The sequence below is a fragment of the Stylophora pistillata genome, chromosome 7, assembly GCF_964205215.1.
Source record: "Stylophora pistillata chromosome 7, jaStyPist1.2, whole genome shotgun sequence".
Lineage (NCBI taxonomy): Eukaryota > Metazoa > Cnidaria > Anthozoa > Scleractinia > Pocilloporidae > Stylophora > Stylophora pistillata.
The window spans coordinates 32,989,633-33,011,305 of NC_142525.1; the positions used below are offsets into that span (position 1 = coordinate 32,989,633).

Consider the following 21,673-nt stretch of genomic DNA (forward strand, 5'->3'; position numbering starts at 1 on the left):
TCTTAATCATTTCCGACATTGGACGTGCGGCCGTTCTATATCTCCGTTCACTATAATCCTCAGATGTAGCAAGGGAGGGGAGGAGAGGAGACGGGAGGGGAGGGGAGGAGACGGGAGAGGAGGGGAGGGAAGGGCGCGATCCCTTCCTCAAGCAATCTTCCCACATAGCAATTCTCTTTTACGTTTTACATACACAAAACATGAAGGCGCTTTAAATACAATCCAATGGATTTTATTTATGACCAGTTGACAACTTCTGACACGGCAGTATAGACTAAGAAACAGTGTACGGGCCTTATTTTCATCTCCGATCTCTTGGCAGAAAAGTGGTCTCCTTTCCAGAGATACCAATTCATACCATCAGCATGGGATGAGTGTGGCCCTGGTTGGTACAAGCCATTCAGGTTTGCATAGCAACAGGTTTTGTACCACCAGCCTCCTTTAAAGGTTAGAGCGCGTTGACGTTTGTCCGAATCATTGTCCTGGTCTTTAGTTGAGAAAGGGGCGCCACGATGGTAAGAAATGGATCTGATAGTAGGGCGTTTGATTGACGGTCACAAGCTAAAAAAATACTCCTTCCCTCTCATTCATATATGGCAGTACTGTTATGAGCACTTCGCTTTATGTATTTGTTGTTTCTCTTACGTGATTTTTTTTTTATTTATTTTATACTTCGGGCTAGTCGAGATCTCACTGTGGTTCGGGTGCCTGTTCTGTTCAATTTATCTTTCATGGGTCATCCAACTATGATTTACTCACCAGAGCAAGTTCCAAGGCTCAGTTGATACCTGGCTTTCTCACTTGCTACAGCAAACATGTCGTAGTCAGCGTCGACTGTTTTCCCCTTAGTGTCTTAGTGTCTTAGTGTCTTAGTGTCTTCCAGCTCTATTCGAATTCTGTTCCTACCTGCCTCGGTAAACTGATTCATCTTGTCCAACCCAAGCCAGAACTCGCTATTCATGTCACCGAGGCCACGCTTGTAGTCGGCCCAGTCGCGATAAAAACCTACTGAGCTGTCCAATCTCTTCTGAATCACTGTCCACCCTCCACCAGCTGTTTTCTGGTCACAATAAACGTCGAAAGTACCGTGGCTGCTACCCGGGTATATAGTGTACACTCCACTGATTCTCTCACCAGACTTGAAAAGGTCAGCGCAGTTTCGGGCCTTGACTACAAGGAAATAAACATTGAATCAACTTTACATTTGAAAGATTTATTAAAGTAGACGGAGGCTGCGGAAAAACAAGATATTTAGGACTAAATCGATCGGACATCGTGATGAGAAAAGAATCGATCGAAAGATTTTGAATCCCTTTTTTTCTTTTTTTCCAATACAAGAAGGTGTTTACAAGACGCGAACAAAGCTGATGACAGGTTGGTCCTTCTAAATGTTTCCTTAATATTTTCGGGCATAAAACTTCGGTGCGTATTACCTGTTTTGCTTTCTTTTTCTGTGTTTATTTCACGCACAAGGTCTTGTACGTTAGAAAGCTGCGCTTGCATTCTTTGAAGAAAGGTCTTCATCTCCTTGTTAATTAGTCCTTGCGTAATAGTTTCCATATATCACTGTGCTGCATTTGTTTTCTTTTAGGGTTCCTTTCGTCGCTTGACCGCGGTTACCTTGTGCCGATGTGTTGCAACTTGCCGCAGGCACCGTGAAAAACAAAAAACTCAAGCAAAGTGTTTTAGCAACAGAAGTCACCATTTTGATTTAACTGCGCTTGAATTATGTTTTTAGATGTTTTAATTTATAGCTGATAAACACCAAGTGGATTAGAATAGTGACTTGGAGCAGGATGATTTTTCTTGTTTTGTTTTTGTGTTTTTGTTTTTATTATTGTTTGAGCTGTGACCACAGTATCAATTCTCTTCTTTGCAGCCTCGCAGGTCGAAGAACCTTTCGTTGTCAGTATGTTGCGACCCATGATTGTATTTTTCAGACGCAACAGACACAAGTCACCCAAACGGACTTACAAAATTGTCACGTTCTCAGATGTGACTACTTTTAAAGGTGTTGCACGCCTTTTACGATAAAATAATGAAAATAGGTATAAAATAATGCATAAATAAACTCTTAGATGGTACCCATACAAACTAACCCAATCGCTCTATAGCGGTGAATTCTGTTAAATCATATCATCATTCCTACATTCGCTATAGAACGCTGGGGTTTGGTTCGTATGTTCCGGGAATTCAAAAAGTGACCAATCTCACGTTCTCAAGAAATGTGACAGCAAATTTAACTGCCTTGTTTATGAAATACTTTATATTAGGAAGCTAAAACCATCTCGCTTCATGTGCAAAGTGCCTCTATTAATGCAAAACTTTTCATTTAAGTAATAATACGTACTCCTTTTATTCATATTTGGACTTGATAATGACGTTATGCTAACGTCGAAACATCGTCCTTATTAAAATGTTTTTTAACTATAGCTTTTTATTGCTGAATTTCCTGGTTAAAAGTTACAATAAGTCGCTGGCTTCAAAATGTTACTAAAAAAGAACAATCAACTGAGGCTGGTAAAACTGACCGAATTGGGACAAAAGATCTCAGGGGGGGGAGGGCGCGATAGATGCCAGGGGAGAGGAAGGGAGGGCGCGATAGATGCCAGGGGAGGGGAAGGAAGGGCGCGATAGATGCCAGATAATTACATCGTTTCTCACTGAAACAATCTCCTCTCATCTCGTTATTCTTTCTCTTTACACGTACGCAGGAATTAAATTTCAACCAAGCAGCTTTAATTGAGTGTATTTTATTCATAATCAGATGAAATCTCCTGATATGGCCGCAAACTTAAAAATCTGCGGGCCTTATTTTCATCTCCGATCTCCTGGCAGAATAGTAGTCTCCTTTCCAGTCATGCCAATTCATACCATCAGCATGGGATGAGTGTGGCCCTGGTTGGTACAAGCCATTCAGGTTTGCATGGCGACAGAAGCTGTACCAAAAGCCTCCCTTAAACGTTACGGCACAGTGGCGTTTGTCAGGATCATTGTCCTGGTCTTTAGTTGAGAAAAAAGCGCCACGCTGAAAGGAAAAAGAATCACCAGCCGTACCTGCGGAGAGATGGATATGTAAGAAAGCTCTTCTTGCCGGACCTTCATATTCTTTGCTACAAACGCGCTTGTGTAACTTGAAATGCAAATAAGTATTATCTATAATCCAAAAAAAGCGCCGTTTTTTTATTTCAAAGGCATCCGTCGGTTTTAGCATAACAGGATGAGCTAACGGTTTGACCCATGATTATTAAATCCTCATCCTCCCTTGTAAAGAGAAACAGGCGAGAGTATCTGTACTAAAATTTAGCTGCACTTTATATACATTCTCTCGCGCGATTTACTGTTGCTGGCGAGTTACTGTTACTGTTATTGTGTTATTCGTCTAACTTTGATCTACTCACCAGAGTAAGTTCCAAGGCTCAGTTGGTACTTGGCTCTCTCACTTGCCACAGCAAACATGTCGTAGTCGGCGTACGCCGTTTTTCCCTTAATGTCTTCCAGCTCTATTCGAATTACGTTCCTACCCACCTTAGTTAACTGATGCATCTTGTCTAATCCGAGCCAGAACTCGCCATTCAGGTTACCGAAGCCACGCTTGTAGTCGGCCCAGCCACGATAAAAATCTACTGAGCCATCCAATCTTTTCTGAATCACTGTCCATCCTCCACCGGCTGTTTTCTGATCACAATAAACGTCGAAAGGAGCGTAGCTGCTATCCGTGTTTATAGTGTACACTCCACTGATTCTCTCACCAGACTTGAAAAGGTCAGCGCAGTTTCGGACCTTGACTACAAGGAAATAAACATCGAATCAATTTCACATTTGAAAGATCATATTAAAATGGACAATTGCTGCAGGGATCAAAGTTTTCAAGATTGAATAATTCGGACTCCACGCCGAAAAGCAGACGAGTTTCTGTGTAACTTGAAACACGATCATTTACCATCTGAAATCCGTTTTTATTTTAATGGGTTTCCGTCGGTTCTTCAATCAATCAATCAAACTTTGTTTAAAGAGACTGACATATAATAGTTAAAAAAAAAATAATGAACTTGGGGCCCTCTATAAAACATTGTTACAATTAAAATATATATATAGCTCACTAGACTTTCCTAGTTTGAGCACTCTGGCATGGTTTAGACGATACCACAAGTGTGGGATTGTTTGGGGTAAGCATATCGGTTCTCCCCCATCCTTGCATCAGCACTGCACTGATGAGGCCCAGAAGGCCAAAACGGTACTGTCTGCGGTTATATATATATATATATAAATATATATAAGTTAAAAGGCCTCGAGCCAACAGTGACGCCGCGCCAGAAGGATTCAAAAGGATTCACAGTCCAAACCTCGATAAATGGTAGGACTGAGTAGTGTGGCACACGAGGACGGACAACTTCGAGCGAAGGAAGACATATACTCAATGAAAAGTCTAAAAAGTTTAATAAAAAACGTTTCGGTCCGAGACCTTCATCAGTTGTAATACAATGACCTAAAAATTCCTTAAATAGATTTATATAGGGCGTGATGACACATATAAACAAACACAGTTACTGTGATGACACATATAAACAAACACAGTAATTACTACGCGAAAAACTATCACAATAATATATATATATATATATATATATATCAATTGATAACCTAATTAAGAATTTGATTAAAACCTAATTAAAAATCACAGTTACTGTGTTTTTTTATATGTGTCATCACGCCCTATATATATCTATTTAAGGAAGTTTTAAGTCATTGTATTACAACTGATGAAGGTCTCGGACCGAAACGCTTTTTATTAAACTTTTTAGACTTTTTAATGAGTATATGTCTTCCTTCGCTTGAAGTTGTCCGTCCTCGTGTGCCACACTACTTCTCCTATATATATATAGGAAAAATATTGTAGTACACGAGGACGGACAACTTCGAGCTAAGAAAGACATATACTCAAATAAAAAGTCTAAGAAAGTTTAATAAAATGCGTTTCGGTCCGAGACCTTCATCAGTTGTAATACAATGACTTACAAATTCCTTAAATAGATTTATATAGGGCGTGATGACACATATAAACAAACACAGTAATTACTACGCGAAAAACTATCACAATAATATATATATATATAGATATATATCAATTGATAACCTAATTAAGAATTTGATTAAAACCTAATTAAAAATCACGATGTACAACAAGTCAAGATCTAAAAGTTGAAGATAAAACATATTGCTCATATCATGCAATCTAAGAATAAATTATCTACAAAAAGGACTAAATAATCTTATCCCTAAGCTTACTTAATTTAAAATGTTTATTCAAAGCATTCTTTAAAGTATTTGCAGATTGAGAAGTGGCTAGCTTAAAGGGAAAGTTATTCCATCTTGAGATTATTGCAGAAAACGTGAGGCCTCACTCTTTCTCTCCAATGTATCTCCTAGGTAAAATGGTTAAATCAGCACCTCGATTATTTCTTCTGCTGTGCTGGCTGCTGTTTAGTTCTAACAGTTCGTTTATTTAGGCAGGGCAAGTAACCATAATCCTCTTGTAGGCCATTAAGCATCTTTCGATGTCAGGCGGGGACTCGATGTTATATGGCAGGTTGAGCTACTCGCTCGACCCAAGATAGTCAAATCGGTCACCCTTCGGTTTTTAGGAAAATCTCACACAAAGCTGACGACAGGTTGGTTTCACTAAATGTTTTCTAAGTTCTGTAAAACTTTACTCTGTTTTACCTGTTTTGTTTCCTCTGTCTGTCTTCATTTCACGCAGAAGGTCTTGTACCTCAGAAAGCTGCGCTTGAATTCCTTCAAGAATGGTCATCGTCTCCTCGTTAGTCCCTGCGTAATAGTTTCCATTGACCACCGTGCTGCACTTGTTTTCATGTGAGTTTCCTTTCGTCGCTCGACTGTTACTTTGTGCCAATGTTTTGCGGCTTGCCACAGACACCGTGAAAAACAAGGAACCCAAGAAAAACGCTGTAACGACAGAAGCAGCCATTTCGGTTTAACTGCTCGCGGAATGTGCTTTTTGACATTACAATACATCGCTGGTATGCACCAATTGGATTAGACTCGTGACTAGGAGCAGGATTACCTTTCTTCTTTCCTTACCGGACAGTTGTGACCTCAACATCATTGCTATTCTTAGCTAATCAAAGAACCTTTTTTTGTCAGTATGTTTCGATACCTGACTATGTTTTGCACGTAAAACTCCCGTGAGGACTTGCAAAACGGTCGCGTTCTCAGATTCAACTGCTTTAAAAATGTCACCTTTTGCGATTTATCAGTGGAAATAGGTATGATAAAGAGAACTTTATTTAACGTTAACAATCAATTTGACGATCATTTCCTTTAATCTCGTCACCTAATCGTATGATTCAGGGGGGGTGGTATTGTAGGGAGAAATGAAATGCAAGTCATTGATGGAGGTTAATTGTTAATTCGTTTAAGAGAGTCAACTGTTTCTATTTAGAGATCATTTCCGTGTGCAAATTTGCAAGTTTGATCGTAATAAGCCCACACAACGTGTTACAAATCACATAAACATTAGTACTCTTACATCTACTAAGGTCTGGATGAAGATTTCTCTTTTTTTTTTCTTTTTATCTAGATGTGTTATGGCCTCTCACGCCAGGTGAGCACAATCTCTTTTGTGAATGTAGCAAAAGATAAAGACAGAGCCATTACATCCCGTTTCTCATGCGAATTTTTAATGAAATCTACGCCGGAGCTGCATATCCTTCCCAAATCCCAAATGTACGAGTTACGAGTCCGTCCCATGTCTCAAAGTTGAGGTTTCTCGCTCTTTTAGAAAAAGAGGAAAATCTGAACTTTTAGGTCTTTTTTACGGAAAAAAAAAACTATAGACGCCGTCACAAATCTCGAGTGGCTGAAGTTATTTCGGACTGCAAAATTGGACATATGGCTCTTAATCATTTCCGACATTGGACGTGCGGCCGATCTATATCTCCGTTCACTATAATCCTCAGATGTAGCAAGGGAGGGGAGAGCGCGATCCGTTCCTCAAGCAATCTCCCCACATAGCAATTCTCTTTTACGTTTTACATACACAAAACATGAAGGCGCTTTAAATACAATCCAATGGATTTTATTTATGATCAGTTGACAACTTCTGACACGGCAGTATAGACTAAGAAACAGTCTACGGGCCTTATTTTCATCTCCGATCTCTTGGCAGAATAGTGGTCTCCTTTCCAGAGATACCAATTCATACCATCAGCATGGGATGAGTGTGGCCCTGGTTGGTACAAGCCATTCAGGTTTGTATAGCAACAGGTTTTGTACCACCAGCCTCCTTTAAAGGTTAGAGCGCATTGACGTTTGTCCGAATCATTGTCCTGGTCTTAAGTTGAGAAAGGGGCGCCACGATGATAAGAAAAAGAATCACCAGCCGTCCCTGTGGAGAAATGGATATCATAGGAGGGCGTTTGATTGACGGTCACAAGCTAAAAAAATACTCCTTCCCTCTCATTCATATATGGTAGTACTGTTATGAGCACTTCGTTTTATGTATTTGTTGTTTCTCTTACCTGATTTTTTTTTATTTATTTTATACTTCGGGCTAGTCGAGATCTCACTGTGGTTCGGGTGCCTGTTCTGTTCAATTTATCTTTCATGGGTCATCCAACTATGATTTACACACCAGAGTAAGTTCCAAGGCTCAGTTGATACCTGGCTTTCTCACTTGCTACAGCAAACATGTCGTAGTCGGCGTCGACTGTTTTCCCCTTAGTGTCTTAGTGTCTTAGTGTCTTAGTGTCTTAGTGTCTTAGTGTCTTAGTGTCTTAGTGTCTTAGTGTCTTCCAGCTCTATTCGAATTACGATCCTACCTGCCTCAGTCAACTGATTCATCTTGTCCGACCCAAGCCAGAACTCGCCATTCATGTCACCGAGGCCACGCTTGTAGTCGGCCCAGTCGCGATAAAAACCTACTGAGCTGTCCAATCTCTTCTGAATCACTGTCCACCCTCCACCAGCTGTTTTCTGGTCACAATACACGTCGAAAGGAGCGTAGTTGCTACCCGGGTATATGGTGTACACTCCACTGATTCTCTCACCAGACTTGAAAAGGTCAGCGCAGTTGTGGGTCTTGACTACAAGGAAATAAACATTCAATGTTTATTTTGATTCGGAATCAACTTTACATTTGAAAGATTTATTAAAGTAGACGGAGGCTGCTGAAAAACAAGATGTTTGAGACGGAATCGATCGGACATCGTGATGAGAAAAGAATCAATCGAAAGATTTTGAATCCCCTTTTTCTCTTTTTTTTCAATACAAGGTGTTCATTATGACAAGACGCGAGCAAAGCTGACGACAGGTTGGTCCTTCTAAATGTTTCCTTAATATTTTAGGGCATAAAACTTCGGTGCGTATTATCCATTTTTTCTTTTTCTGTGTTCATTTCACGCAGAAGGTCTTGTACGTCAGAAAGCTGCGCTTGCATTCTTTGAAGAAAGGTCTTAATCTCCTTGTTAATTAGTCCCTGCTTACTAGTTTTCATATATCACTGTGCTGCATTTGTTTTCTTTAAGGGTTCCTTTCGTCGCTTGACCGCGGTTACAATGTGTTGCAACTTGCCACACGCACCGTGAAAAACAAAAAAACTCGAGCAAAGTGTTTTAGCAACAGAAGTCACCATTGCGATTTAACTGCGCTTGAATTATGTTTTTAGATGTTTTAATTTACAGCTAATTAACACCAAGTGGATTAGAATAGTGACTTGGAGCAGGATGGTTTTTCTTGTTTTGTTTTTGTTTTTTTGTTTTATTGTCTTGTTTTTGTTCTATTGTTTTAGCTGTGACCACACTATCAGTTCTCTTCTTTACTGCCTCGCGGGTCGAAGAACCTTTTGTTGTCAGTATGTTGCGACACATGATTGTATTTTTCAGACGCAACAGACACAAGTCACCCAAACGGACTTACAAAATTGTCACGTTCTCAGATTTGACTGCTTTTAAACGTGTTGCACGCCTTTTACGATAAAATAATGAAAATAGGTATAAAATAATGCCTAAATAAACTCTCAGATGGTACCCGGCCATCTTTAATAACCCCATCGCTCTGCAGCGACGAATACTGTTAAATCATATCTTCATTCCTATGTTCGCTACAGAGCGATGGGGTTAGGTTCTATGTTCCGGGGATTCGAAAGTGACAAATTTCATGTCCTCAAGAAATGTGACAGCAAATTCAACTGCCTTGTTTATGAAATACTTTTTATTAGGGAGCTAAAACCATCTATTAATGTGCAAAGTGACTCTATTAATGCAAAAAGTTTTATTTAAGGAACGCTATTTGAGTCTTTCTTTTTCCTTTTTCCAACCATGTATTTGTATATATGATACGCACTCCTTTTATTCATATTTTGAGTTGAAAACGACGTTATACGTTATGCATGGCGACAGAAGCTGTACCAAAAGCTTCCCTTAAACCTTACGGCACAGTGGCGTTTGTCAGGATCATTGTCCTGGCCTTTAGTTGAGAAGGGAGCCCCACGCTGAAAGGAAAAAGAATCACCAGCCGTACCTGCGGACAAATTGATATGTAAGTAAGCTCTTCTTGTCGGACCTTCATATACTTTGCTACAAACGCGCTTATTGTAATAACTGGTGTGAAACTTGAAATGCAAATATATACTATCTGTAATCCAATAAAAGCGCCGTTCTTTATTTCAAAGGCATCCGTCGGTTTTAGCATAACAGGATGAGCTACTGGTTTGACCCAAGATTATTATCATCCTCCAGTGTAAAGAGAAACCACAGGCGAGAGTATCTGTACTAAAATTTAGCTGCACTTTATATACATTTTCTCGCGCGATTTACTGTTGCTGGCGAGTTACTGTTACTGTTATTGTGTTATTCGTCTAACTTTGATCTACTCACCAGAGTAAGTTCCAAGGCTCAGTTGGTACTTGGCTCTCTCACTTGCCACAGCAAACATGTCGTAGTCGGCGTACGCCGTTTTTCCCTTAATGTCTTCCAGCTCTATTCGAATTACGTTCTTACCCACCTTAGTTAACTAATGCATCTTGTCTAACCCGAGCCAGAACTCGCCATTCAGGTTACCGAAGCCGCACTTGTAGTCAGCCCATCCGCGATAAAAATCTACTGAGCCATCCAATCTTTTCTGAATCACTGTCCATCCTCCACCACGCTGTTTTCTGAGCTGGTCACAATAAACGTCGAAAGTACCGTGGCTGCTACCCGGGTATATAGTGTACACTCCACTGATTCTCTCACCAGACTTGAAAAAGTCAGCGCAGTTTCGGGTCTTGACTACAAGGAAATAAACATTGAGCTGAAAGACAAGATATTTAGGACTGAATCGATCGGTCGTATGATGAGAAAAGAATAAATCGAAAGATTTCGAAATTTTTCGGTTTTTTTTTTTTTTTTTCAGTACAAGGTGTTCATTATAAGAAGACGCAAACATAGCTGACGACAGGTTGGTCTTTCTAAATGTTTTCGTAATGTTTTCGGGAATAAAACTTTGGTGCGTTTTACCTGTTTTGTTTACTTTCTCTGTCTTCATTTCACGCAAAAGGTCTTGTACGTCAGAAGGTGCGCTTGAATTCTTTGAAGAATGGTCGTCATCTCCATGTTAGTCCCTGCGTAATAGTTTTGTGTCTGTTGCGTCTGAAAAATACAATCATGTGTCGCAACATACTGACAACAAAAGGTCCTCTGACCCGCGAGGCTGTAAAGAGAATTAATACTGTGGTCACAGCTAAAACAATAAACCAAAAACAAGAAAAACCATCTTGCTCCAGAATTGATATTGTGGTCACAACTAAAACAAAAAAAGAAACAAACAAACAAAAACAAACAATTTTTAAAAATCGAGTTTCCAGATGGGATTTGAACCCACGACCCTCCGTGATCTAGTCGGATGCTCTAACCACTGAGCTACAGGAGACTCTATGGTGAGCAAGGGTCAATTAACAAAAACAAAAACAAGAAAAACCATCCTGCTCCAAGTCACTATTCTAATCTACTTGGTGCTTATCAGCTATAAATTAAAACATCAAAAACCCTAATTCACGCACCGTTAAACCGAAATGGTGACTTCTGTTGTTAAAACATTTTGCAAGAGTTTCTTGATTTTCAGTGTCTGTAGCAAGTCGCAATACATCGGCACAAGGTAACCGCGGTCAAGCGACGAAAGGAACTTACAAAGACTTACAAAATTGTCACGTTCTTAGTTTGACTGCTTTTACAGATGTTGCACGCCTTTTACGATAAAATAACGAAAATAGGTATAAAATAATGCATAAATAAACTCTCAGATGGTACCCATATAAACTAACCCCATCGCTCTACAGTGGTGAATACTCTTAAATCATCATCATTCCTATGTTCGCTATAGAGCGCTGGGGTTAGGTTATATGTTCCAGGGATTCTAAAGTGACCAATTTCATGTTCTCAAGAAATGTGACAGCAAATTTAACTGCCTTGTTTATGAAATACTTTATATTAGGAAGCTAAAACCATCTCGCTTCATGTGCAAAGTGCCTCTATTAATGCAAAACTTTTCACTTAAGTAATAATAATGTGAACCTTCTTAACGCCCTGAATGTTCCGGATTTTTAGAGCTTGTCCCCGTCTGAAATCGCTAACGGTATCAATGAGGCCTTATTAGAACCGTTGCGTCAATTCCAACCATTAGATCGAGAGTCAGGCGTCTACCCGTTACCATTAGAAGACAACACGGAGTTTGTGGAAGTCACTCCAGAGCGTGTCTATCAAAATTTGTCGCATCTGAATAAACACAAGGCCCTAGGCCCCGTCGGCCTGTCCAACTGGTGCTTAAAGGAATATGCGGAGCTGCTATATCAACCTGACATACTTAACTCATCATACAAAGAGCAGAAATTACAATCAGTTTGGAAGCATGCGGATGTCACTCCACTACCTAAAGTAAAACAAGTCGCAGATCCCAAAAAAGAACTTAGACCGATCTCGCTAACCGCATCGCTTTCCAAGGTCGCTGAGGACTTCGTAATATCAAATTACATAAGACCAGCCTTAGAAAAGATAGCTGACTTAAATCAGTTTGGCACTGTATCAGGCTCGTCTACTGCCCTCGCTCTGTTAAGTATGATCCATGAGTGGCTCCAAGCAACAGACAGAAATAGTGCATCTGTGCGTGTTTTTCTTTTAGATTACCGCAAGGCTTTTGATTTCATTGATCACGGAACTTTGGCGGCTAAACTTAGGGTGGTTGGAGTCCCCAACAGTATCGTCAATTGGATCCTGGACTTCTTGTCAGATCGGACCCAGAGGGTTAAACTCAGCCGCGACTGTATGCTGTATGTCTGAATGGGGTGCGGTACCAGCGGGTGTCCCCCAAGGGACCAAATTGGGGCCCCAGCTTTTTTTGCTTATGATCAACGACCTCTTAACCCCCAGTGCGTCCTTTGGGATGTGGAAGTACGTGGATGATACCAACCTGTCAGAAAAAGTGCCGAAGGGGCAACAAAGTAGAGCACAAGAAGCAGTGGACCACGTTTCCAACTGGTCAGCGGACAACTTATTCCAGCTAAACCTTGAGAAGACTAAAGAGCTTACTATCAGTTTCTGTCGTTCCCCGGAACTTTTCGACCCAGTTATAGTTGATGGACTCAGATCCAAGCAACTACTTCTAGCAAGCTTCTTGGCCTTACCATCAACAACACACTTATATGGAACGATCATGTAGATAGTTTAGTTAAGAAAGCAGCTAAGAAAATTCATTTCCTTGTGCAACTTAAACGTGCACGTGTTCCAGCCGCAGATCTAGTTGCCTACTATTGCGCATGTATTAGATCCTCCCTTGACTACGCTTGCCCTGTGTTCCATTATTCTCTACCTCAGTACTTACAGTCAGAGTTAGAAAGAGTTCAGAAAAGAGCTCTGGCTTGTATTTTTCCTACAATGCCGTACGGGGAAGCGTTAGAGCGCGCCTATTTGACTTCTATCAGGGAACATCACGAAGACGTTACAAAGTCGTTATTTAAATCAATCAGCGAGAACAGTAAACAGTTAATTAGAACAGTAAACTACATTACTTAATTCCTGAAGCCCATAGCCCTCATTATAATTTAAGGCGCCAAAGAACGTACCATGTGCCTGCAGCCAAGAAAAAGCGTTTTGCTAATTCGTTTTTCGTGAAGGGTGCGGCTGTAGAGAACTTTTAATAGGACTTTAAGTAATCACATTTTATATATGTGTAGTAGTAGTTTGTAAAAAAATTGGGCAATTCAGTATTTTACTGCGATGTGATTTTAATAAACCAGTCTATCTATCTATATCTAATACGTACTCCTTTTATTCATATTTTGACTTGATAATGACGTTATGCTAACGTCGAAACGTCGTCCTTATAAAAATGTTTTTTAACTATAGCTTTTTATTTCTGAATTTCCTGGTTAAAAGTTACAATAAGTCGCTGGCTTCAAAATGTTACGAAAAAAGAAAAATCAGCCGAGGCTAGTAAAACTGACTGAATTGGGACAAAAGATCCCGGGGGGGGAAGGGCGCGATAGATGCCAGGGGAGAGGAAGGGAGGGCGCGATAGATGCCAGGGGAGAGGAAGTTAGGGCGCGATAGATGCCAGGGGAGAGGAAGTGAGGGCGCGATAGATGCCAGGGGACGGGAAGGGAGGGCGCGATAGATGCCAGGGGAGAGGAAGTGAGGGCGCGATAGATGCCAGGGGACGGGAAGGGAGGGCGCGATAGATGCCAGGGGAGAGGAAGTGAGGGCGCGATAGATGCCAGGGGACGGGAAGGGAGGGCGCGATAGATGCCAGGGGAGAGGAAGTGAGGGCGCGATAGATGCCAGGGGAGAGGAAGTGAGGGCGCGATAGATGCCAGGGGACGGGAAGGGAGGGCGCGATAGATGCCAGGGGAGAGGAAGTGAGGGCGCGATAGATGCCAGGGGAGAGGAAGTGAGGGCGCGATAGATGCCAGGGGACGGGAAGGGAGGGCGCGATAGATGCCAGGGGAGAGGAAGTGAGGGCGCGATAGATGCCAGGGGACGGGAAGGGAGGGCGCGATAGATGCCAGGGGAGAGGAAGTGAGGGCGCGATAGATGCCAGGGGACGGGAAGGGAGGGCGCGATAGATGCCAGGGGAGAGGAAGTGAGGGCGCGATAGATGCCAGGGGACGGGAAGGGAGGGCGCGATAGATGCCAGGGGAGAGGAAGTGAGGGCGCGATAGATGCCAGGGGAGAGGAAGTGAGGGCCCGATAGATGCCAGGGGACGGGAAGGGAGGGCGCGATAGATGCCAGGGGAGAGGAAGTGAGGGCGCGATAGATGCCAGGGGACGGGAAGGGAGGGCGAGATAGATGCCAGGGGAGAGGAAGTGAGGGCGCGATAGATGCCAGGGGAGAGGAAGTGAGGGCGCGATAGATGCCAGGGGAGGGGAAGGAAGGGCGCGATAGATGCCAGGGGAGAGGAAGTGAGGGAGCGATAGATGCCAGGGGACGGGAAGGGAGGGCGCGATAGATGCCAGGGGACGGGAAGGGAGGGCGCGATAGATGCCAGGGGAGAGGAAGTGAGGGCGCGATAGATGCCAGGGGAGGGGAAGGAAGGGCGCGATAGATGCCAGGGGAGAGGAAGTGAGGGCGCGATAGATGCCAGGGGACGGGAAGGGAGGGCGCGATAGATGCCAGGGGAGAGGAAGTGAGGGCGCGATAGATGCCAGGGGAGAGGAAGTGAGGGCGCGATAGATGCCAGGGGAGGGGAAGGAAGGGCGCGATAGATGCCAGATCATTACATCGTTTCTCACTGAAGCAATCTCCTCTCATCTCGTTATTCTTTCTCTTTACACGTACGCAGGAATTAAATTTCAACCAAGCAGCTTTAATTGAGTGTATTTTATTCATAATCAGATGAAATCTCCTGATATGGCCGCAAACTTAAAAATCTGCGGGCCTTATTTTCATCTCCGATCTCTTGGCAGAATAGTAGTCTCCTTTCCAGTGATACCAATTCATACCATCAGCATGGGATGAGTGTGGCCCTGGTTGGTACAAGCCATTCAGGTTTGCATGGCGACAGGAGCTGTACCACCAGCCTCCTTTAAAGATTATAGCGCAGTGACGTTTGTCCGAATCATTGTCCTGGTCTTTAGATGAGAAAGGAGCGCCACGATGATAAGAAAAAGAATCACCAGCCGTACCTGCGGAGAGATGGATCTGTTAGTAAGCTCTTCTTGTCGGACCTTCATATTCTTTGCTACAAACGCGCTTATTGTAATAACTTGTTTGTAACTTGAAATGCAAATATATACTATCTGTAATCCAATAAAAGCGCCGTTCTTATTTCAAAGGCATCCGTCGGTTCTAGCATAACAGGATGAGCTACCGGTTTGACCCAAGATTATCAAATCCTCATCCTCCATTGTAATGAGAAACCACAGGCGAGAGTATCTGTACTAAAAAATAGCTTCACTTTAGATACATTCTCTCGCACGATTTACTGTTACTCACGAGTTACTGTTACTGTTATTGTGTTATTCGTCTAACTTTGATCTACTCACCAGAGTAAGTTCCAAGGCTCAGTTGGTACTTGGCTCTCTCACTTGCTACAGCAAACATGTCGTAGTCGGCGTACGCCGTTTTTCCCTTAATGTCTTCCAGCTCTATTCGAATTACGTTCCTACCCACCTTAGTTAACTGATGCATCTTGTCTAACCCGAGCCAGAACTCGCCATTCAGGTTACCGAAGCCACGCTTGTAGTCGGCCCAGCCACGATAAAAATCTACTGAGCCATCCAATCTTTTCTGAATCACTGTCCATCCTCCACCGGATGTTTTCTGATCACAATAAACGTCGAAAGGAGCGTAGCTGCTATCCGTGTTTATAGTGTACACTCCACTGATTCTCTCACCAGACTTGAAAAGGTCAGCGCAGTTTCGGGCCTTGACTACAAGGAAATAAACATTGAATCAACTCTACATTGAAATATTTATTAAAGTAGACGGAGGCTGCTGAAAAACAAGATGTTTGAGACTAAATCGATCGGAATCATGTTGAGAAAAAGATCAATCAAAAGATTTTGAATCGCTTTTTTTCTTTTAAACAAGAAGGTGTTCATTATGACAAAACGCAAACAAAGCTGACGACGGGTTGGTCTTTCTAAAAATGCTTTATTAATGTTTTCGGGCATAAAACTTTGATGTGCTTTACCTGTTTTGTTTTCTTTTTCTGTCTTCATTTCACGTAGAAGGTCTTGTACGTCAGAAAGCTGCGTTTGAATTCTTTGAAGAATGGTCGTCATCTCCTTGTTAGTCCCTGCGTAATAGTTTCCATTTATCACTGTGCTGCATTTGTTTTCTTGTGGGGTTCCTTTCGTCGCTTGACCGCGGTTACTTTGTGCCGATGTGTTGCGACTTGCCAAAAGCACTGTGAAAAACAAGAAACTCCAGCAAAATGTTTTAACAACAGAAGTCGCCATGTCGTTTTAACCGTGTGTGAATTAGGGTTTTTGATGTTTTAATTTATAGCTGATAAGCACCAAGTAGGTTAGAATAGTGACTTGGAGCAGGATGGTTTTTCTTGTTTTTTGCTTTTGCTTTTTTTTATATTGTTTTAGCTATGACCACAATATCAATTCTGGAGCAAGATGGTTTTTCTTGTTTTTGGTTTATTGTTTTAGCTGTGACCACAGTATCAATTCTCTTCTTTACAGCCTCGCGGGTCAAAGAACCCTTTGTTGTCAATATGTTGCGACACATGATTGTATTTTCCAGACGCAACAGACACAAAACTCCCAAACGGACTTACAAAATTGTCACGTTCTCAGATTTGACTGCTTTTAAAGATGTTGCGCGCCTTTTACGATAAAATAACGAAAATAGGTATAAAATAATGCATAAATGATAAACTTTGAGATAGTACCCATATAAACTAACCCCATCGCTCTACAACCATGAATACTCTTAAATCAAATCATCATTCCTAAATCAAGTTCGCTATAGAGCGCTGGGATTAGGTTATATGTTCCGGGGATTCAAAAGTGATCAATTTCATGTTCTCAAGAAATGTGACCGAAAATTCAACTGTCTTGTTTATGAAATACTTTTTATTAGGGAGCTAAAACCATCTCTTGATGTTCAAAGTGACTCTATTAATGCAAAACTTTTTATTTAAGTAACGCTATTGAAGTCTTTCTTTTTCCTTTTTCCACCCATGTATTTATATCTTTTATATTTAAATATCATCGTTATTATCTTTTATTGTCAACTGTAGATATAACCTATTGTGTAATTAGCTTTCTTTGTTTCACGATTTCTATATATAAATACGTACTCCTTTTAATCATATTTTGACATGATAATGACGTTATGCTAACGTCGAAACTTTTTCTTTAATAAAATGTTTTTAACTATAGTTTTTTATCGCTGAATTTCCTGGTTAAATGTTGCAGTAAGTCGCTGACTTCAAATTGTAACGAAAAAAGAAAAATTAGCCGAAGCTGACAAACTGACCGAATTAGGACAAAAGATCCCAGGGGAAGGGAAGGGAGGGCGTGATAGATGCCAGGGGAGGGGAAGGGGGGACGCGATAGATACCAGGGGAGGGGAAGGGAGAGCGCGATAGATGCCAGATCATTACATCGTTTCTCCCTGAAGCGACCTCCCCTCGTCTCATTTTTTTTTTACCTTTGCGCGTACGCAGGAATTAAATCTCAACCAAGCAGTTTTAATTGAGTGCCTTTTATTCATAATCAGATGAAATCTCTTGCTATGGCCGCAAACTTAAAAATCTGCGGGCCTTATTTTCATCTCCGATCTCTTGGCAAAATAGTTTTTTCCTTTCCAATGATACCAACTCGTACCATCAGCATAGAATGAATGTAGCCCTGGCTGGTACAAACCATTCAGGTTTGCATGGCGACAGGCTTTGTACCACCAGCTTCCTTTAAAGGTTATAGCGCAATGACGTTTGTCCGAATCATTATCCTGGTCTTTAGATGAGAAAGGAGCGCCACGATGATAAGAAAAAGAATCACCAGCCGTACCTGCGGAGAGATGGATCTGTTAGTAAGCTCTTCTTGTCGGACCTTCGTATTCTTTGCTACAAACGCGCTTATTGTAATTGGTGTGTAACTTGAAGTACAAATATGTATTATCTGTAATCCAATAAATGGGCCGTTCTTTATTTCAAAGGCATCCGTCGGTTCTAGCATAACAGGATGAGCTACCGGTTTGACCCAAGATTATTAAATCCTCATCCTCCCTTGTAAAGAGAAACAGGCGAGAGTATCTGCTAAAATTTAGCTGCACTTTATATACATTCTCTCGCGCGATTTACTGTTGCTGGCGAGTTACTGTTACTGTTATTGTGTTATTCGTCTAACTTTGATCTACTCGCCAGAGTAAGTTCCAAGGCTCAGTTGGTACTTGGCTCTCTCACTTGCCATAGCAAACATGTCGTAGTCTGCGTACGCCGTTTTTCCCTTAATGTCTTCCAGCTCTATTCGAATTACGTTCCTACCCACCTTAGTTAACTGATGCATCTTGTCTAACCCGAGCCAGAACTCGCCATTCAGGTTACCGAAGCCACGCTTGTAGTCGGCCCAGCCGCGATAAAAATCTACTGAGCCATCCAATCTTTTCTGAATCACTGTCCATCCTCCACCGGATGTTTTCTGATCACAATAAACGTCGAAAGGAGCGTAACTGCTATCCGTGTTTATAGTGTACACTCCACTGATTCTCTCACCAGACTTGAAAAGGTCAGCGCAGTTTCGGGCCTTGACTACAGGGAAATAAACATTGAATCAGTTTCACATTTGAAAGATCATATTAAAATGGACAATTGCTGCAAAAACAGTAATTACACGTTTCTCTTAGGTACAAAATAAAACCCATAACATCAACAGTTCAAACCTTAAAACACGCTAATGACATTTGCCCCTTTTTCCACGCTTCAACAAATATATCTCTACCATTCCATACAGCTATTGCCTGAGAAAAATTTCATATGATCGTCCTAGTGTAGAACGCTAAAGCCCTACCCCCACCCTCCCCTCCCCCACTCCCTTCTCGTCCCCTTCCAAAAGCATCTGATAGGTCATCAAATGATTATGGAATTGGAATTGTTCCACTTTCCACAAAATATTCGTAATTCTCAGCATTATTCAGAGCAGCTTTTGGATCTTTTATAGCGAGCTGTTTACAAGCAGTTCTGCCGTATACTATGTCGTCCTTACGAGAAATAGCGTGTCCTAATTCATGAACTATAATCCCCATTTTTGTGTCAAACCCAATCAACGGGTCGGCAGCGCTGTACAATTTGCAAAGGAAGACTCGTCGTGTTCCAGTGTAAGCGTAAGCATAATCCCCTTCTTCGCATTCTCTTCCGTCAATAATGTAGGCAATTCTATCCTTTGATAATACTCGTTCCATTTTTTCAAAAACAGACTTAGGTTCGTCAATGGGGGAAGATTCGAACCAAGTTTTAGCTCTTGCGTTATTATTCTCGAGGTCTTGAATGGCTGACTTAATGTTATTGAATACAGCTACAATAGCAAATTCTGTTTCCCTTGTCACGTCCGAGGGCCCTCCCTTTATTACGTACTTAAGAGATGCCTTCAGATCCTGGCCCCTTTTTTTAAAAAAGTGTTCCTCCGAAGCACCCTTGGTCACGCTCTCTTCAGTGCGCACCCTTTGGCCCGAGGTTTCTTCAATGAAACTCGTTTCATCGACTTCATAACTTACGGCGAGACGCAAATGCTTGATCTCATTAAAAAGATCCCTTCAAGTAAGGCAATTGGATGTGACGGCCTTAGTGCGAAGGTGCTTAAGTTAGCGGCATCTGTTCTGGTCCACCCCCTTTGTCGCCTTATGAATCTTTCCATCTCCACTGGATGTTTCCCTTCGTCATGGAAAACCGCTCAAATTACTCCCTTATTTAAAAGTGGCTCTCGTGAAGACACAAGCAACTATCGACCAATTTCTGTATTACCCGTTCTTTCTAAGATCCTTGAACGACACGTTGCAACATCTCTCCGCAAACACCTGCACAGCTATGATTTGCTATACAACCTCCAGTCAGCTTTTCGTCCTAATCACTCCACGGAAACGGCACTGATTAAATTAACTGATGAACTGCTCTTTAATATGGATAATAATATGGTAACTGGCTTAGCTTTTGTCGATTTTAGAAAGGCTTTCGACGTGATAAATCACGAGCTTTTACTTAAGAAGCTATCTATTTATGGATCAAACGATATATCATTAAAGTGGTTTGGGTCATATCTCACTGGAAGAAAACAATATGTGCGTATAAATGGCTGCTGTTCTACCAGTAAGCAGTTGCTACAAGGAGTACCTTAAGGATCAATTTTAGGACCCATTCTCTTCTTATTGTTTGTAAATGACATGCCTTTAAGTATACGTGATTCAACACTAGACGTTTATGCTGACGACACAACTTTATCAAAATGCTCTAGCTGGGAAAATGTTCCTCATCTGACACAGGCTTTAAATCAAGATCTCAAACGTTTAGATGAATGGTCAGCACGAAACAAAATGTTCATTAACTCTCAGAAAACGAAGTCCATGCTGGTAACAGGCAAACGTTTGCGGAACCTTCTCGCCTCTACCTCAATAGATGTTAGCTTGAATGGAAGCAATATCGAACATGTTACTGATTTCAAACTACTTGGGATAACATTGGATCAGGATCTTTCATTTAATCGCCAAATTGAGGAGTTATACAAAAAGTTGGCGAAACGTATTGGACTCCTTCGTCAGATAAGTCCTTATCTGAAACGCAATCAACGTGACATATACTACTCTACGATCATTAAACCTGTAATGCTTTACGGTAGCACGACATGGACTTCTTGCAGTAAAGAAAATCTTTTGAAAGTCCTGCGTCTTCAAAAACGTGCGGCTAGAATTATCCTTGATGCCGAAAGAACAGCACCTTCTGTCGGCTTATTTAACACCTTAAAGTGGGTTCCTTTTTATGCTGAATCATACGTCAATCGATGCGCTCTAACCTATAAAAGGCTTAATGGAAATACCCCGGATTATATAAATGATATTCTTATCAGAAACTCTGACACTCATAATAGACAAACCCGTTTCTGTAATTTAAACTTAATGTGCCCGCGTTTTAAGAGAAGTTCTGAAGGGGGTCGAGCGTTTGCTGTGCGAGCCACGAAAGAATGGAACAAATTAAGTGTGGACATTAAACGGAGTACCAGTGTAAAACGTTTTAAGCGTTCCCTTTTTAAAATGATTTTAGATAATCAAATTCTTAGCAAATTATTCCTGTAATTTTTTTACATTTTTAAATATTTTATGATGTATATAGGTTAATTATTTTATTTAATTATTCCTAATATTGTTACGTTTGTTACAATTCCTTTTTTTTTTTTTTTTTTTTTTTTCCGAATCTTAATTTTCGAGGGCCATTAGTTTATCAGTTTCATTACTGTCATATGTTACCCTCGTTAAATAAAGTCTTACCTACCTACCTACCTACGGCAGGGGATGATAAATGTTCTATCTTAGTCTGGCTCACTGGCTTTTCATTTAAACTACTCTTTACATATTCTAAATAAGTGGCCACTGCTATAGAGTACAGGCCAGCTTTGGTCATGTCGTAGGCATCTGAAACATCAAAAGTAGATAACACTGTTTGTCCGGCTTTGATGAGCAA

General features: G+C 41.3%; 3 protein-coding genes, 1 long non-coding RNA gene and 2 pseudogenes across 6 annotated transcripts; 1 reads left to right on the forward strand and 5 right to left on the reverse strand.

Moving 5' to 3' along the window:
- Positions 1-216: 216 nt before the first annotated feature.
- Positions 217-2,590, reverse strand: LOC111325518 (microfibril-associated glycoprotein 4-like; annotated as a pseudogene). Its single transcript, XR_015989291.1, has 3 exons — positions 1,434-2,590; positions 756-1,170; positions 217-528 (listed from the first exon to the last, which is right to left on the reverse strand). The product of XR_015989291.1 is annotated as a microfibril-associated glycoprotein 4-like (transcript).
- A 144-nt stretch (positions 2,591-2,734) lies between these two features.
- LOC111325550 (microfibril-associated glycoprotein 4) lies at positions 2,735-6,040 on the reverse strand. Its single transcript, XM_088726758.1, has 3 exons — positions 5,725-6,040; positions 3,402-3,788; positions 2,735-3,057 (listed from the first exon to the last, which is right to left on the reverse strand). Exons 1-3 carry the CDS (start codon positions 5,987-5,989, stop codon positions 2,795-2,797), a joined length of 915 nt encoding a protein of 304 aa, XP_088582884.1. The 5' UTR covers positions 5,990-6,040; the 3' UTR covers positions 2,735-2,794.
- A 1,043-nt stretch (positions 6,041-7,083) lies between these two features.
- LOC148727494 (ryncolin-2-like) lies at positions 7,084-11,325 on the reverse strand (annotated as a pseudogene). Its single transcript, XR_015990027.1, has 6 exons — positions 11,321-11,325; positions 10,755-10,803; positions 10,518-10,649; positions 9,897-10,289; positions 7,842-9,540; positions 7,084-7,408 (listed from the first exon to the last, which is right to left on the reverse strand). The product of XR_015990027.1 is annotated as a ryncolin-2-like (transcript).
- LOC148727495 (uncharacterized) lies at positions 8,057-13,532 on the forward strand. The gene is made up of 3 exons (XR_015989296.1): positions 8,057-8,082; positions 8,294-8,332; positions 11,604-13,532. It is a non-coding gene; the product is annotated as an uncharacterized LOC148727495 (long non-coding RNA).
- A 1,318-nt stretch (positions 13,533-14,850) lies between these two features.
- On the reverse strand, positions 14,851-16,550 carry LOC148727496 (microfibril-associated glycoprotein 4-like). Its single transcript, XM_088726757.1, has 3 exons — positions 16,184-16,550; positions 15,534-15,920; positions 14,851-15,173 (listed from the first exon to the last, which is right to left on the reverse strand). Exons 1-3 carry the CDS (start codon positions 16,449-16,451, stop codon positions 14,911-14,913), a joined length of 918 nt encoding a protein of 305 aa, XP_088582883.1. The 5' UTR covers positions 16,452-16,550; the 3' UTR covers positions 14,851-14,910.
- Positions 16,551-17,744: 1,194 nt separating this feature from the next.
- On the reverse strand, positions 17,745-18,651 carry LOC148727497 (techylectin-5B-like). The gene is made up of 2 exons (XM_088726772.1): positions 18,371-18,651; positions 17,745-18,017 (listed from the first exon to the last, which is right to left on the reverse strand). Exons 1-2 carry the CDS (start codon positions 18,513-18,515, stop codon positions 17,755-17,757), a joined length of 408 nt encoding a protein of 135 aa, XP_088582898.1. The 5' UTR covers positions 18,516-18,651; the 3' UTR covers positions 17,745-17,754.
- Positions 18,652-21,673: the final 3,022 nt, after the last annotated feature.

What these genes read in the sequence shown, in the direction of transcription:
- LOC111325550 (XM_088726758.1), bottom strand. Translation starts at nt 5,989, where the DNA reads ATGGCTGCTTCTGTCGTTACAGCGTTTTTCTTGGGTTCCTTGTTTTTC. An exon ending in AGACAGAGGAAACAAAACAG is followed by an intron (nt 3,789 to 5,724) that starts GTAAAACAGAGT and finishes ATTTCCTTGTAG; the next exon opens with TCAAGGTCCGAAACTGCGCT. An exon ending in GAGCCTTGGAACTTACTCTG is followed by an intron (nt 3,058 to 3,401) that starts GTGAGTAGATCA and finishes ATCTCTCCGCAG; the next exon opens with GTACGGCTGGTGATTCTTTT.
- LOC148727496 (XM_088726757.1), bottom strand. Translation starts at nt 16,451, where the DNA reads ATGGCGACTTCTGTTGTTAAAACATTTTGCTGGAGTTTCTTGTTTTTC. An exon ending in AGAAAAAGAAAACAAAACAG is followed by an intron (nt 15,921 to 16,183) that starts GTAAAGCACATC and finishes ATTTCCTTGTAG; the next exon opens with TCAAGGCCCGAAACTGCGCT. An exon ending in GAGCCTTGGAACTTACTCTG is followed by an intron (nt 15,174 to 15,533) that starts GTGAGTAGATCA and finishes ATCTCTCCGCAG; the next exon opens with GTACGGCTGGTGATTCTTTT.
- LOC148727497 (XM_088726772.1), bottom strand. Translation starts at nt 18,515, where the DNA reads ATGCATCAGTTAACTAAGGTGGGTAGGAACGTAATTCGAATAGAGCTG. An exon ending in GAGCCTTGGAACTTACTCTG is followed by an intron (nt 18,018 to 18,370) that starts GCGAGTAGATCA and finishes ATCTCTCCGCAG; the next exon opens with GTACGGCTGGTGATTCTTTT.